The sequence below is a fragment of the Athene cunicularia genome, assembly GCF_003259725.1.
Source record: "Athene cunicularia isolate RWA chromosome 10 unlocalized genomic scaffold, athCun1 chr10_part1, whole genome shotgun sequence".
In the NCBI taxonomy this organism is placed as follows: Eukaryota; Metazoa; Chordata; class Aves; order Strigiformes; family Strigidae; genus Athene; species Athene cunicularia.
Window position 1 is genome coordinate 2,450,177 of NW_020799112.1, and position 14,901 is coordinate 2,465,077.

The 14,901-nt window shown below is 57.3% G+C and overlaps 1 protein-coding gene and 1 long non-coding RNA gene across 4 annotated transcripts in view; one reads left to right on the plus strand and one right to left on the minus strand.

The window, feature by feature from the left end:
* Positions 1 to 357: 357 nt before the first annotated feature.
* LOC113484154 lies at positions 358 to 3,876 on the plus strand. Its single transcript, XR_003399165.1, has 2 exons — positions 358 to 449; positions 1,197 to 3,876. It is a non-coding gene; the product is annotated as an uncharacterized LOC113484154 (long non-coding RNA).
* PTPN9 (protein tyrosine phosphatase, non-receptor type 9) overlaps positions 2,850 to 14,901 on the minus strand; it is a 13,726-nt gene continuing 1,674 nt past the window's right edge. Inside the window, exons 1-13 of one of the 3 annotated variants that reach the window (XM_026856350.1) lie at positions 13,534 to 14,374; positions 10,907 to 11,050; positions 10,361 to 10,450; positions 10,111 to 10,235; positions 9,214 to 9,319; positions 8,466 to 8,576; positions 7,434 to 7,762; positions 6,943 to 7,036; positions 6,766 to 6,835; positions 6,157 to 6,235; positions 5,762 to 5,912; positions 5,447 to 5,654; positions 2,850 to 5,224 (exon numbers count right to left, since the gene is read on the minus strand). In XM_026856350.1, the coding sequence (XP_026712151.1) occupies positions 4,998 to 5,224; positions 5,447 to 5,654; positions 5,762 to 5,912; positions 6,157 to 6,235; positions 6,766 to 6,835; positions 6,943 to 7,036; positions 7,434 to 7,762; positions 8,466 to 8,576; positions 9,214 to 9,319; positions 10,111 to 10,235; positions 10,361 to 10,450; positions 10,907 to 11,050; positions 13,534 to 13,545 (1,746 nt within the window). In that variant the 5' untranslated portion in view covers positions 13,546 to 14,374 and the 3' untranslated portion in view covers positions 2,850 to 4,997. Of the gene's footprint in view, positions 5,225 to 5,446; positions 5,655 to 5,761; positions 5,913 to 6,156; positions 6,236 to 6,765; positions 6,836 to 6,942; positions 7,037 to 7,433; positions 7,763 to 8,465; positions 8,577 to 9,213; positions 9,320 to 10,110; positions 10,236 to 10,360; positions 10,451 to 10,906; positions 13,084 to 13,533; positions 14,375 to 14,901 lie in introns of those variants that run through there. The other 2 variants (XM_026856351.1, XM_026856349.1) reach the window with 2 other exon arrangements.

Here is a 14,901-nt window from a genome sequence, read left to right on the forward strand (position 1 = left end):
GTTTTTTTTTTTTAATTTTTTTTTAAATTTTTTTTTTTTTTCCTCCCAGCGTTTACAAAGTTGTGGAGAGAGTTACTGGCTGCTCCTCTAGTACAGGCACAACCCCTCTGCCTGCCTGAAATCGAGACCAGAGACGCCAGGCCTGGCCTCGGATTAGTTGTCACCAGGCCTGCTGCTCATCTGGTCATCCAGAGCGGTCGGGAGGGCAAAAAATAAAAACGCACGTGCTCTAAACTTCTTTTAAAATACGTATTTCAAGCATCTTCACTCAAACAAGGTCTAAACATCTTCTGTTTTCTTTTTTTCCTTTCCAGCAGCTTTTCCTGTTCTCAGTTCTAAGCGCCGGGAGCAGGTGGACCCCGGGTACTGCCAGGAGGCCAGGACACAGCGGAGGAGGACGGCTCTTGCCTCATTGGCAGGCAGCTGCAGCTCGGTTTAACTGCTGAAAGGTCTCTGGCCAGGGGTTTTTCAACCTGCACAGGCTGCTGAGGATGGAGCCTGAGCCTAGGAACCTGGTGGCAAGGAAGCGTGAGGGCTGAGAAATGAAGCGCTCTGGAGCCAGGCTGTTTGCAAACTCCCAGGGCTCAACCCGTGCTGGGCAAATTACAAGCACTCTAAAGTATTCGTAATTATCGAGGCGGCTGCATGCAGCCAAGAAACCCAGAATGCCAAATGAGACAGGTAGGCACAGAGATGGCATCTCCCCCTTGGAGTTTCCCTGCAATGGCTTTAAAGCCCGTCTCCAGCCTCGACCAGCACTTTGGGTTTCATTCATGGGCTTGTTCCGGTTCAGGATGTCCCGGCTGTGACTTTTGCTGGTGGTGATTGATCCCCATCCCTGGGGCACTCCGGGGAAGGAGAGATGCTGCAGGCAGGGCAAGGCAAAGCTGCTGCCTGCACTCAGTGACCCATTCCTTCCACTGTTCTCCAAACAACACAAAGTTTTACTTTCCAGTAACACTTGGCTCTCTGTGAAGTGTCCATTTCCATAGAAATCTGTATTTCTGTTGCTGAGCAGGACCCGCTGGCTCAGGGAGGAGTGGATGGAACAAAACCTTGTGTTGTGTTGTGTTGTGCAAGAGGGCTGAAAACACTGGCTTTGACAAGAAATGCAGCCCTGGAAATAGGGTGGGAGAGTGTTTGGGTTGTTTTCCCATGGAAAATGCTTACAACCTTTTTCTCCGCCTCCGGCACAGATGGGATCTTCGTCCCTCCTTGAAGGGAGATGCCGAGGTCTACGACAGCAGCATATCCAAGTGGTTCCCAGTTTTCTCCCTGCTTACCAACTGTGAGCCTGAAGTCTGGAGGCAACCAAATAAATCCTCTGCCCCGTCTTCTGCTGTTATTTGTCTGTCGAAGGCCACCAGACTGGTTAAAAATCCTCAAACCTCAAGTTTAAAGTCCAAAACCACTGATGGGCTGATCTCATCAAAAGAGTTGAAAAGGAAAACGTTTTAAAAGTCAAAAAAGAAAAACTAAGCATAAAAAGAAATAAATATTAACGTCAGCCTGAAGTGCCTTTTGATTAAACACCCTCCAGCACCACACTGCCTGGTATTCCTGATGAGACACTGACAGACCAGGACCTGGGTCTCCTCAGAAATGTTTCAGTTCTCTGTGCCCACATCGTATGGAATTAAGCTGAAGGTGTGACTGCTTTTCCCTGCACCCACAGCAAAGGCTCGGTTGGGATTTTGCAGCCTGTGGGAGGGAAACAGGGGCCAGGCACACCCATAGGGCCACACCGGACCCTTGCCACCACCTGCAGCTTTTGGGTCCGGACCTGACACCTCGCTGAAAACCCCACTGAGCCAGGGCCCACAACACAGGCAAAAACAAGCCAAAAGCCCCCTTTTCTGCAGGTGTGCCAACAAGAGACCCCAGCTGGGGTGAAGAATGTGTTTGGCAGTGAGGAAGGAGGATCCCGGGCTCCTTCCTCCCTGAGGACAAGGGGCTCCCTCAGATGCTGGAGCCACCCTGCAGCGGGCGCCGGGAGGGAAGCTGGAAGCCAGTATGAGCCAGGGGAGCCACTCTGCAGGTCCAACTGTGTGGGCTGATGCTGCTTGAGGAGCACAGAGGGACAGAAAATGGTACCTAGAAGAATGGGACACTCCAGCTGAAACAGAAGCACTCCCCAGACAGGACACGCAGAGCTCCGAGGACGCTCAGAATGCCCATTCTCACACAGCCGTGGGTTTCGGGGCACGCATCCCTTGAAAAAGGATGCCCTGCTGCCTCCTGTTCTTTTCCAGCCATCCAGCCCATGTGTTTGGCCCAGACAAGCCTGCCCACATCTCAAGCACCAGGGAAAGCTTCCATCGCTGCCAGTCCCAGAAAGACACTGGCCTGCTTGGCTTTTTCAAACTCCAGCTGAGCAAACACAGGTGCTGCTCTCCCCACTCGCCGGTGTTTCCTCTCACCCGGGAGCCTCACTGTGGCCGGCTGCTCTGCTCTGGGGCACATGCTCTCCCGCTTGCTCTAGGGCTTGATTCACACCAACTGCCTCTTTTCTGTCTTCGCCCCGAAGCCTCAAACTGTGGCTGCAGCTCTAGGACTGGCATCACTTGCACCCGAAGGCACCGGGGCTGGCTGTAAAGCCCACAGGAAGCCCAGCCGTGTTCCCCCAAGCCGTGCCTGCACGTTTTTCTGCCCTACACGCCTGCTCAGAGCAGGTGCGGCAGAAACACTGCCCTTACCCCCAAATCCCGCAGCAAAAGGCCTTTCCCCACGCTGCTCTCATTCATCGTTTTACAGCGTTTATTGCAGAATGCTCCCAATCGCAGGAAGACGGCATACGCTCCCCAAACCACAGCTGTAGGTGCTGAGGAAATAACACCAGAGGCGGCCAACAACCCCGTTCCTTTAATCTCCGCTTCCACCCCTTGAGCGTTACAGGTAGCAGCAACAGGATCAGGTACGCCATGTTCAGATCAGCTGCCGCCCAGCCTTTCGCTGTTGACAGCATCTGCATTAGAGGCAAACCCTACCAGCCCCCCCAAATCACTGTGCCTTATGTGGTGCAGGCAGCAGCACGCAGATCCCCCAGCCAGCCCTGCCTGTCCCGCCTCCCCATCCAGGGCATGGCGCTGCCCCTCCAGCCCTGGCCGGGGGGTCCTTGCAGATACAGGTTTGGTTTCCTGGGCTGCTCATCAGGGTGGCCAACACACCCTGGGCACTTCCTCAATAATTATTCATCAAAATAGATAAAGGAGGGAGGTGACAGCTGGAGAAAAGGTCTATGCAAAGAAAGAGACTCCCAAATACCCGGTGCTTAAAGCAGATTGATGCTCTGGGGCTCAGCCAGGCCCTGGGAAAAGAGGCAGGAGCTCAGAGTGGGGCAGCTTGTCCACACCTCGCTGCCTTCCCTCCTGCCGGCATCCTGTGTCCTGCCCACCCAAGGAAGCTGTCTGCAGCTTGGCTCCCTCTCACGGCGCCTCACCCGGGTCAGGAGTGGGCTGCTGGGCTCTGAGGGCAGCTGCCCTGACCCCCCCAGCCCCCTGCTCCCTGGCACGGCCCTGAATGCAGCCCTGTGCCCTCCCCAGTGCTAGGGGGCCACGGCAGCGCAGCGTGTCTCCAGGGATGAGGCCAGCTCACTTTTGAGGACTGCGGGGTGTGCAAAGCCCTAAACTCCCTCCCTCTCCTCTCCTGCCCCTGACCAACTGCAGCATGAGAGCTGAGAGGACCGGTCACTGGTAGTGTATTTATATGTCGGTACAAATAAAAACAAAACAAAACCCAAAAAGTAACAACGAAAATGTTTCTCTGAACGAGAGCAAAATAGGAACATTTACAAATACTTCTGGCTCTGGCTTGGATCAAGTTAATGTTAAATACAAAAAACCAAACCAAAACAAAACCCAAACCAAAAACCCCAACCCCCCAAGATTATAAAAAAATAAGAATATACACATTCAAAGAGCTTATTACAGTATAAAGTTACTGAGGCGCAGGCGCTGCCAGTCCCAGTGCCCTGGGCAGGTGCTGCTGCCCCGGAGGTCAGGTCAGCTCATGGCCTCTCCAGCGTTTTGGCGTTTTTTGCTCAGCGCTTTTCCAGCCCGTGACTCACCGCAGGGCTGGGCCCGCGGATTCCCACTGCCGGCTTGGAAAAGCCGGGCAACCTGGAGAGCCGGTCGGTCCCCTCCGTGTCCCCATCCCCTCGTACCTAGTGACTCCGGCGGCTGCACCCCTAGGGGCGGGGGACACCGTGAGCTCCTTACCCCTCGGCCGACCCGCGGGCAAAATCCTCTACATCCTCCTCCCGGGAGCAGAGCTGCCGTTTCCCGGCAGGAGATGAGGATGGGGAATATGAGACAAGGAAAAGGAGGGAGGAGGATGCTGCTGAGCACCCCCAGAGCAGGAACCAGGTCCAGTGCTGCCTGCGAGGAGCAGGAGGGGCAGGAAAGGGAAAAAGGAGCCGGGGGTTGGGGGTGGGAAAACAAGACAGAGCCAGGACCAAACTCAACGCTCCAGGGATCACAGCAGTGAGACAGCAGGACTGTGGGGACCGCAGGAGCTGCTCAACGGGTGCTTGTATATATGTATATATATAATAGCCAGGGGTGGGCACAGCAGGGATATATTATATACACACATACATACAGACACACATACTTAGTGGCAGGTAAGACTGAAGTAGGCGCCTCTTCCTAAACCCCAGGGCATGACTGGAAATACATTTCCTAGGGCTCTGCAGAGCCCCTCTCTAGATACATTTTAGATGGTCCCAACAAAAAAAATATTAATTAAAAAAAATCCAACCACAACAAGAAGAAAAACCACCTCCCCCAACCAACCCACCCCCTCGACAGAAATACCGCGGAGAGGAGTGAGAGCCTCTTCCTGCGCCGTCCTCCGCCGCCAGGCGAGCGGCAGCCACGGTTGGTGTGAATAAGGCACAGTTCGACAGCAGTGCTGAGCGCCGAGTCCCAGCGGGCATGGAGGCGGCTCCGGCAGCCCCGGTGGGCTGGGAAGGGGTTTCTGCGGGGAGGCGGCAGGTCTCAGTGTCCCGGTGAGCCCTTCTCCTGGCTGGCCCGGCTGTGGTTGGCGAGCAGCAGGCCCTCGCGCTGGGCGTGCTCAAGGACGGCGGTGTAACAGAAGTAATACTGCTCGGGGGTCTGGATGCTGAAGGCGCGCTGGGTCCGCATGCGCAGCACCGTCTGGGAGATGTTGAGCGTGCCCACATCCTGCAGCTGCGACAGGCAGATGTCCAGCGCGCAGAAGGTACCTGGGGACAACGACAGGGATGGCGTCGGCCCCCAAGACCCTTCAGAGAACCAGAATGGGGCAGCCCCTCAGCACCCCCGTAAAACCTCCCACAGTGGCAGAAGCGGAGGCTGCGATGGAGGCCAATGGCTGCGGGGAGCCCTGGGCACATGCACCCCAGAACCACCAGCTTGCCCCCAGGCCGTGGTGGAAACGTGCCCCACTGCCGGGGTTACCCCGTTACCTGTCCTGCCGATGCCGGCACTGCAGTGCACCACAATCGGGGGTCCCCCAGGGTGACCCTTGAAGCGAGGTCCCAGGGCGCTGACCGCCACCCTCTGCTGCTGCTTCACAGCCCCCAGAAAGTCAATGAGGGTGGCCGCTGAGGAGGGGACGCCGTAGTCCGGCCAGCTCAGGTACTGGAAATGGGACACCAGCCGCCGCTCCCTGGTCTGGGGGAAAACAGAGGGGTTAGACCCCCCACTCTCCTCTGCCCCTGGCCACAGAGGACCTCCCGCACCCCTGTGCCATCCCTCACCAGGCAGCTGTGGCCACACACCTCTGAGCTGTGGATCTCCAGGACGGTTTTCTTGTAATGGCTGAGGTTCTCCACGCCCAGGTTGGTGATGGTCAGGGCCCCGAAGCACACCTGGAAATCCTTCTCCAGGGGCCAGTATTGGCCGCACTTTCTCCTGCCTCCCTCCTCCAGCCTGGGAGCAGAAGGACAAGCTGGTGATGTCCTCCTTGCCCTGACAGGCACATGTCCCACTCCACCCGACCATGATCCCCTGAGGACCCCACATCCACCCCTGATGTGACGTCCTTGCCCTGCGGGGCTCTGGCTGGCACCACGGCTGCAGGGTCACTGCAGAGAGCAGAGTGCTGCTCATCCAACAGCAAAAATGCTCATTTTGCAGAGAAGAACAGGGCTGTGCCCCCACCATGAGCACTCACCTGGTTGTCATCACAATCACCAGGACATTTTGCTCCCACACCATGCGCCAGAAGTCACCGTAGGTGTTTTCCAGAGGCCCTGCAGGGACAGCCCACATGTCAGACCAAAACCTGAGGGATTTGGGTGAGCTCCTTTGCCCAGCTGCCCCTGCAGCCCCTTCTCGTGGGGACTGACCCTGGTGTGGATCCACCAGCCCTGCCTGGAGCTGTCACCGACTGCTCCCTGTCCCAGCACGGAATCCCTGTGGCTCAGAACCGATCTCCCCTCTCTGCTGCTTCACCCCGGGGCAGATGGGGCAAAGCCAGGGCTGAGTTAGGGGCAGGAGGAGGAGGCTGCTATCACCGCTGCTAGTGAGGATCTCTTCAGCCCATGACTTGTTTTCTGAGCTGAAGGAGGATGGACCCACTCACTCTCTCCCAGGAGAAACTCTATTCCCTTCTGGCTGGGGACTGGGAGAGGAGTAAATACACAGAGAGGAGGAGGGCTTGCTTGGCAGCACCCTGCTCCCAGGATGGCCCCCACTGTGGCCGCTGCCTGGTGCTGGGCAGGGAAGTGACACCCACACACACATCAGGAGAAAAATAACCCCTCAGGGGCTCAGGCCATACCCTGCGTCCCGATGTAAGCGTTCCTCTGCTTGTAGCCATCCATGAAGCTTGCATTGATGTAATCGGTCAGCTGGGGAGACAAAAGCAGACAGAGTGTGAGCCTTCTAGAGTCCTGTGGCCAGGACAGCTGTGTCAGCTTCACAAGGGAGCCTGAGTTTCCATGCCAGGCCGGCTCACCTCCGGGCGGCTATACGGCTTCGCCAGCTTGACGCGGGTTTGGTCCAGGCAGGGCACGTCCCCGTACCGGTTCTTCTCCTGGTTGTAGGGTGCCCTGGGAGGCAGGGTAGAGGGAAGCAGGGATGTTTTCCAGGCAGGGAAGGAAAAGGCACCATTCCTCCCTCTGCACAAGCCTCCAGAGCCCATAGCCTGGGCTCTGCTGCCATCACCTGGCCAAAGCCTCGGGAAGCAGAGTCCCGGCCAGGTCCTAGTCCCCGCTTTTCCCTGCGCGGTTCCCTCCGAACCTCGGCGGCTGTGGGAGCCGTAAAGGGGGCTCACAGCATCGCTAGGCCGGGGGTCTCCATCGCTAACCCAAAGCACTGCACCCCAAAGAGGCAGATGGGCTACCGCTGAGCAGCAGAAGCATGGGGAGGGGGGAAACCAGCTTTTTTGGAGAAAGGGAGGGGACCCCCACGCTGGCCCACACCTGGCTCCTTCCCCCTCTTACTCACAAAGAGCAGGCAAAGGTGCCGGCCGGGCTCCTGCGCCGAATATCTTCGTACTCTTCGTAGATGCCTCGTTTCTGCTTGTGGCTGACATGATCCAGCAGTTCCTGGAGGGTGATGGACTTGGGCCCAGGGACGTGGACGGATCCATTATCTTTAGGGGCCACCAGCGGCACCAGGATGAGCTCATCCAGGGGGTCGGGATGCCCGTTCTGCTGGGGCAGGAACCGGCAGTTCCAGCTCAGAGGGTCCAGTTTGAGGGACCCCCCGAGGTACTCGGGGAGGCATTCCCGGGGCAGGTGCTCCTTCAGCTCCGACATCTTCACCATCTGCACCTGCGGGAGGAAGAAGAGGGGCAGTGGCGACTCCAAGGAGGATGGAGAGGATTTGCTGGGGACAGGGACAGTGGCCTGGCACAGTTCCGATGGAGCTCGGAGATTTCCCCCTATAACATCGGGGTCTTCCCCCTTCCTCGCCCGCCCCGGGAGGGCACCCAAGGGGAACACCAGTGGAGCGGCAGGGGCTGGCTCCCAGAGTGCTGGGAGCACCCAGCTCCAAATTTACAAGGGGCTCCAAGCTCCTACCAAAAGCAGAGAGGTAAAGTCCAGCCCAGGGAGGCACTGGGCTGGAAAAGGGCCCTACCAGCAGCACTGCTGCTGATGAGGATACTGGTTTACGTATTTTTGTCTTTGTCAGATAGCGCCTGAGCGCATTTCTCCTGCGTGCTCAGCAGATGTTTCCTTTCTCTTTAATCATTTACCATTCCCTCCGTTTGCTGCTGCTGGCAGCCTCACCACAGAGGAAGAAATGGAAGGTGATTTCAAAAGAGGTTCAAGATATTTGCTGAAAATACTGAAACAAGTTGAGCCCTACAAAATAGGCTAAGAAAGCCTCAGTTTCCCATGGATTTGGGCTCAGCAGCTTCCGGCGGAAGGGGCTGAGGGGCACAAGCTGCTTACACCATCCTGTCCCAAACAGAAAACAGCCTCAGCCCTCCCCGCCGAGTGTCCCATGCTGGGGTGGGGGGGCAGCGCTCACCCGCTCCCGCAGCTTCTCCTTCAGCAGCAGGCTGATGATGGAGTAGGGCACGCGAAACCACATGGGAGCTCCCACGATGAAAACCTTCTTAAGCCGAGCCGGGAAGGCACCCTGTGGGCAGGAGGGGTCAGATCCACGTCATCAGGGAGGAACCAGCCCCTCTCTGCACTCTGCTGGGGGCAACAACACGCATCCCAGCAGAGGTGACGGCCAGCAAAGGTGGCAACGGCAACGTCACATCTGAAGCGTGCCTCACACATGGCCGCATTTATTTTTATGCTCTGATACGGAAACAAATTATTTCCTTTGAATTAGATAGGCAGAGGGTTTGGCTCCATGGGGGAGAGGTGAAGCCTGGGAGCCAGGATTTGTGAGAACACACCCCGGACATTATTTACTGTTATTTCTTTTTTCCGGAGAAGGGAGGAGGCACGAAATGCCAGCACGATTAAAGAATAATTTGCATCTGTTTTCCCAAAAGTGCTGCCAGCAGCTGCGAGAGGAATCCGGCACGGGGACAGCTGATCCCCTCCCACCCACAGGACACCGCAGCCCTGGCCGGGTCCCGCCTGGCAGGCTCCCAACACCCTCCCGAGGTCCTGCAGGGTGGGAGCCGGTGCTCCTCAGCCGAGATGCGGTCAGCACGGTCTGGTGGGAACACGTATGCCAAAACCACAGGACCTCACATACTCGGTGAGCGAGTGGCCTGCGCACCGTTCCCGGACACTGGGTCACCTCCGGCTGTTACCTTCAGCAGGTTGAGGATCTTCTTGCTAAGGTCCAGCTCGAAGTTGGTGTACTGTGAGCCCGCCATGTCATAGATGAACACCAGCCCGTTCCTCTGGGTTTCGAAGCTGAGAGGTGAAAAAGCAACATCAACCTCACAACATCCAACTGCTTGGCTCCTGCATGAGCAGACCTGCCCCACACTAACCTCATCTTCAGCTTGTTGACCCCCAAAAAATCCCCTTCTGTCCTTCCAGAAGCACCCACTGACCCAAAGCTTGCTTCCACATTTCCCAGCTGCTTCACCACCTCTTCCTACAACCCTTATTTAAGCCTGGCTCATGTCTTAAGCCTGTCTCAGCTGCATCGCCTGTGACGGGTAAATTCAAAAACAGAACAGCCCAGCAGGAATAAACGGGACATCCCGGCTTTATATTTTTGGCAGGGCTCACATTATGTCTCGCCAGTGTGTGTGGGGGGGCTGCCTCCTTCCTGAGTGAAGCCTGCAGGAATCAGGGGCCTTGCAAAACTGAAACCTGGACACAGGCAGGGAAAGGCTGTGAAGAACCTGGCTCAGGGCTTAGGGAATTCGGTTCTGCTGCTGAACACCTCCGTAGGGATGACTGGCTTGAGGTCAAACCAGGGGAAGACAAGGAATTTGAAGCCACTGGGAGCTATGACCTCTTCTCTCCCCTAATTAGAGATGGGACACCCAGAGGCAGGCAGACTCAGCCACAATCTCACCTTCAGGAATTCACATTCCCATTTGAGACACCACACCTTTTCCTTGCAAAGCCTTTTGGAAGGATTTTATCAAAACCTCAGCGAGCAGCAGCATCTCCCCTCACCCTTGGGAGAGAAAGGGCTCCCCACGGCCACGCTGCGGTAAGAGTCAGTACCTCGGCGGAGGCAGGCTCACCTCTCCACTGCTCGGTCCAGCAGGTAGAAGAGTGCCTGGAGCACCACATGCTGCACACTCTTGCTGGGGTGGTGCAGCTTGGCTGTGAAGAGGGCGATGGAGGCTCCTGAGGGGTCCCGCACACTCTGGGAAGGAAACAGCATCAGGCTCCCATGACACCCGAGGGCACACGCATGGAGCAGAGCTGGGATGAGTTACCCCAGTTACGAGCTGGGGTAATTGGGGGAGGGGGGGGGATGCCCCCACCTACCAGAATGGTGAACTTGCCGCTGAGCAGCTCCGAGCGCAGCGGCTCCTCGTGCGGCTTCAGCTTCACAATGCCTTCCTTCAGCCGTGTCTCCTGTGGGCAGGGAGCTGGTGTGACGGTCGGCACAGGCACCCCAGCCCTCCCCACACCTCACCCCACCGTGGGGCACCCAGTCCTCCAAGGGAAACCTCTGCTCCATGGCCCCATTTTCCAGCAGAGGATCACAGCTGGCTGCAGCACCCCAGTCCCCAGCATGGGGAGAAGCAGCTTTACAAAACCAAGATGGGAAAAGTATATATGCATATATATCCTTTATATATGGTGAGATGCTCTGTGGGCAGGAGGGCACCCTGTGAGCACACACACTGCTCTTGGCGGAGGGGAGGGGATCCGGGTCGGCGAGATCTCCATGGTGACTCGCCTGGGCTGAAAAAGGATTTTCCAGCTGGATAAAACTCCTAAGGGAGTGGGAAAAAGAAAAAAAAAGCAGGGGGAGGGTCGTCCTCGGGACCAGAGATCTCTCACAAAGACCCAGCCTCGCTCGCTTACCCGGTAGGAGTGGAAGAGCTCGATGGCCCGCAGGACGTCGAACTTACGGGCCATGAGGAACTTGACGGCCACATTCCAGGAGAGTGGGGACACATTGTACTGGCCTGTCCACTTATTGATCTCCTCCAGGAACTGCTTGGTTGCCTGTGGGAGAGACGAGGGGTGTGCAGTGAGATGGGGTAGGAGGAGGAGGAGGAGCGCCCGAGGAACATCCCTGGTTGCAGTGGGAGTTACACGGCCCGTGGTGCAGAGGCAGGGGCTGAAACCCAGCAGCTCCTCGGGGTGAAGCGGGGAGCTCTGCGGCAGGTACTGGCAAAAGGGGTGAGGGCAAGGGGCATGGAGACACAGGCAACGCCAGTGCTGGGAAAGCAGCAAGTGGGGGAGTGATAGCATTGGAAAAAATGGCCTCGGGGCTGGGAAACGCTTGTGGAAGGGAGAGAGGGAGCACAAGGAGGGTTTCATGGCGGCAAACTCCTGGTCAGACACAGCAACCCCAGCACAGCGGGTACCCGTCACCTGACAGCAGCTCCTGGGGCTGCAGCTCCACCATGGAGCAGTGAACCCGGCCGTGTGAACACAGGTAATGAGCAAGATCGGTGTCGAGGGCTGACGCTTCAATGTGCTACAGGACATGGACCGGCTCACCCAGTAAGGCCAGTTTCACATGGCCGCAGAAGTCCAGATGAGAATGGTTCGGGCCAGGAGGGTCCCAGGATGCTCCTACCGCTCCCCAAAGCCCATGGTCCCAAAATACGCCAGGGCCATCCTGAATGAACATGCTCCCCTCCCAAAGCACCAGCACCGTGCACACCCGAAACCACAAGAAACTGAGAAAGAAACTTCTCTGACTATCACTGACAGAACAAAGTCGCAAACCTCAACCTGCAACTTCCCAGAAGGCTTAAAGACCTGAAGACAAGCGAAAAAAAACCCAAAATGTATTTTTACTGATGTGTTTGCAAGGTGGGCGTAGATTCCTGAATGCCCATGCTGATGGAAGCAGCTTTGCTTTCTGCTGCATATTGACCCCGGTCCCATACAGGAGCCCCGAGGGAGACAGGGCAGCACGGCCCAGCCTTCCACCACATACTGCTCAAAGGGTGCAAACAGGATGGAGGGAGCCCCTGAAACGCTTCGGTCCCACCCAGGCACACCCCAAAACAGAGGGGTTCCCATCCTGATAAGAGCAGATGACGATGATGACAGCGCAAGGAGGAGGAGGAGAGAGCGCGAGCGCTGAAGGCTGTCTCCTGGAGCAGGGAGCACGGGCAGGCGGCGGTGTTGGATGTCAGGCGGCGGCACGGAGTTACTGGGAACTATTCAGCCAGAAAAGCTCGTCGGCGTTAATGACTTCCGATGGGAGGAAGTGAAGGGCCAGGGTTTATCGGTGGCATGAGGCTTGGCAGGGACAGTGAGACCCTCTCATGGGATGAGCTGAAGGAGCCCAGCTCGTCTGAGGGGTCTCTCCACAGCCTGCCCAGCATCACAGCAGGCATTTTTTAGAAGGATACAAGCTTGCCCGGCTGCTGGAAGCCGCTAAGGGCCTGCCCAGACCCCCAGCACATCACAGCCAGATGCTCCCTAACTCAGTATCAGACTCTGGCAGAGCAGCTGGGCGAGCCAACTGGGAGGGAACTCACAGAATTGGGCTGGATCTGCCTCTGACAGCACCAGGAGGAATCTGAGCACAGATTTCAACAGTTCAGCTCCAAGCCCTCACAAAAACCCCCTTTAGGCACTGTGAGCCCTCCCAGCACGGCAGCGTGCCATGGTCAACTGGCTGCCCCCCCCCACCTCTGCAATTGCTGGGGGCAAGGGACTGGGCAGGAGGAGAGTGGGTGAAGGGGGGAGCAAAGGAGACAGGGCGTTATACACCCTCCTTGCCTCGCATTCCCACCTCCCAGTCAGCAGCAGCTTTTCCTGGGAGCTGTACTTACAGGCTGCCTTTATTCCCAAGTCTTCATCTCCAACAGCCTCCACTTTGCCAAAACAAAAGCAACTCTTTCATGGCCTAAATTTCTAATGATTTCTCCTCTGTTGAAGAGGGATGGGAGGATAAATGGGGCAATACAGAAACCATCTTCAGCTTTAACACAACACATGCATCCACGTGTATGTATATAGAAATACATCCTACCGATGAGCCAAGATGGGCAACCTTATTGCCCATACCACTGCTTCGCCCCCAGCTGCCCAAAAGCCAGGGCTGAGCTGGGCCTGAGATGCCAACCCAAAATAACAGCAGAGATGCTCCTTCCCCAGCACGTGCAGGAGGGCCTGGGGATGGGGGCGAGCGCCAGGCACGCTCCCACTGCCCTTGGGACCAAAGAGACACTGAAGCCTGAGATGGGGACAGTGCCCTGAGGTAATGGAAAGGATGTCAGGGGGTCCTGAGGGGCACGGTGGCAGCAGGAGAAGATGCAATGTGAGACTCAGATCTCCTTCCTCAACATTTAACCCATCACGCTTCACGCAATCACATTTCAAGCACCCATCACGAGGGACGCTGGCTTTTTTTGCAAGGGGCAAGACCCATGAGAACAAGTGCTGGCTTTGCAGGGCGGCTCAGCCGTGACTTCCAGCTTTCCCTCGCTTTCTGCAGGAGCAAAACGAAATCCAAAACCTACCAGTGCTGACATTCAGTAGCAGGCAAGCCAGGAGTTACCGAGCTGAGCATCAATACCGGCCACAGCTCTGACCCCCTTGCATGCTCCACCGGGTCTCATCATCGTTTCTGGCCCTGATCTCACATGGATTTATACAGGTGTTGAGCTGAGCGCAGCAGGGATCACTCCACGGGCTGGAAAGGAAGCCCATGACCCAGAGCTGCAGCAAGAAGCCCTGTTTCTGTGAGCGACAGCAGCGCTGTGAGTGAAATTGTCCGCGGCCAGGCGTTTTGAACAATGCTGGTCTTTGGAGCACTGGCGTCATCGAAGTCCCCGCTTCGTTGCGCCAGGGCAGGGTGGTGACAAAGCCATTGCTGCAGGAACACGGAGGAGGCTCTTCGAGCCCTCCTCCCCCAGGCTGTGCTGGCAGCAAACCCACCCGCCTTCTTCAGCCTGGGTGGGGGGGGAATAGGTCCTGTGAAAACTGCAGCTGGGCTGAAAAACCCCGAGGAAAATGAGTTTGGCTCCTCCGGTCCCTCTGGGATGGGCTGGGGAGGGAGCTGCAGACATCCTACAGAGCAGGAGATGTCCCAAGGCTGGCATGGAGAGGACAGGGGTGAATTCCCCGCTGGCTTGATGGCGGATCAAGAGGAAGACATCCTGATGGTCCCGTGGGGGACGAAAGGGTGGCAGGAAGGGGATGTCCCAGCCCCAACCAGCACTTACCCATGGGAAAGAGAAACTTCCACTATTTTCATCAAGGACAGCACCAAGGGCAGCCTTCCCCCGCCCCACTCCAATAATCCAAACCTGGAGCCATTATTGCAAATACCCTTCATCTTCCACATCTGACATCCCCGCACAAACCAAACATCTCCGATCCCTCTCCCCGGACAGAGCAGGGTCAAAAACCCCAGCTGCTGGGAGCTTCGCCGCCTCCGCAGCGCAGGGGTAAGACAAATCACAAGGCACCTGTGGGGACCCGGGACACAAACGCCCCTTGTCAGGGAGCCCTCACGACCCTGCAGAGACCCTCGCTTCCCGGCGCGGCGCTGGGAAGAGGGAGGTGTGGTGGAGGGGAAAGGCTGGGAGCTGGGCGATGGGCTCTGCCAGCTCCTCCGGGCGAGCATTCCCTGCGGGGCACGGGTGTTCTGGGAACCCCAGGGCTCGGAACCAACCCTCCTCAGCCTCACTGGAGAAACGAGGGATGCTTTAAAAACCAGAGAACCAACCAACCGACCGACCGACCAGAACACTTGACCCTCCGGTCGCTTTGGCCTCCGCGCTGCAGCCCCCGAGGTGGCCGGTGTCACGCCGTGCTCTGGGCCAGCCCCGGCTCCGCGTCCCGGGGGTCGCGGGACACGAGGGGTGCGCTGTGTATTTGTGCGA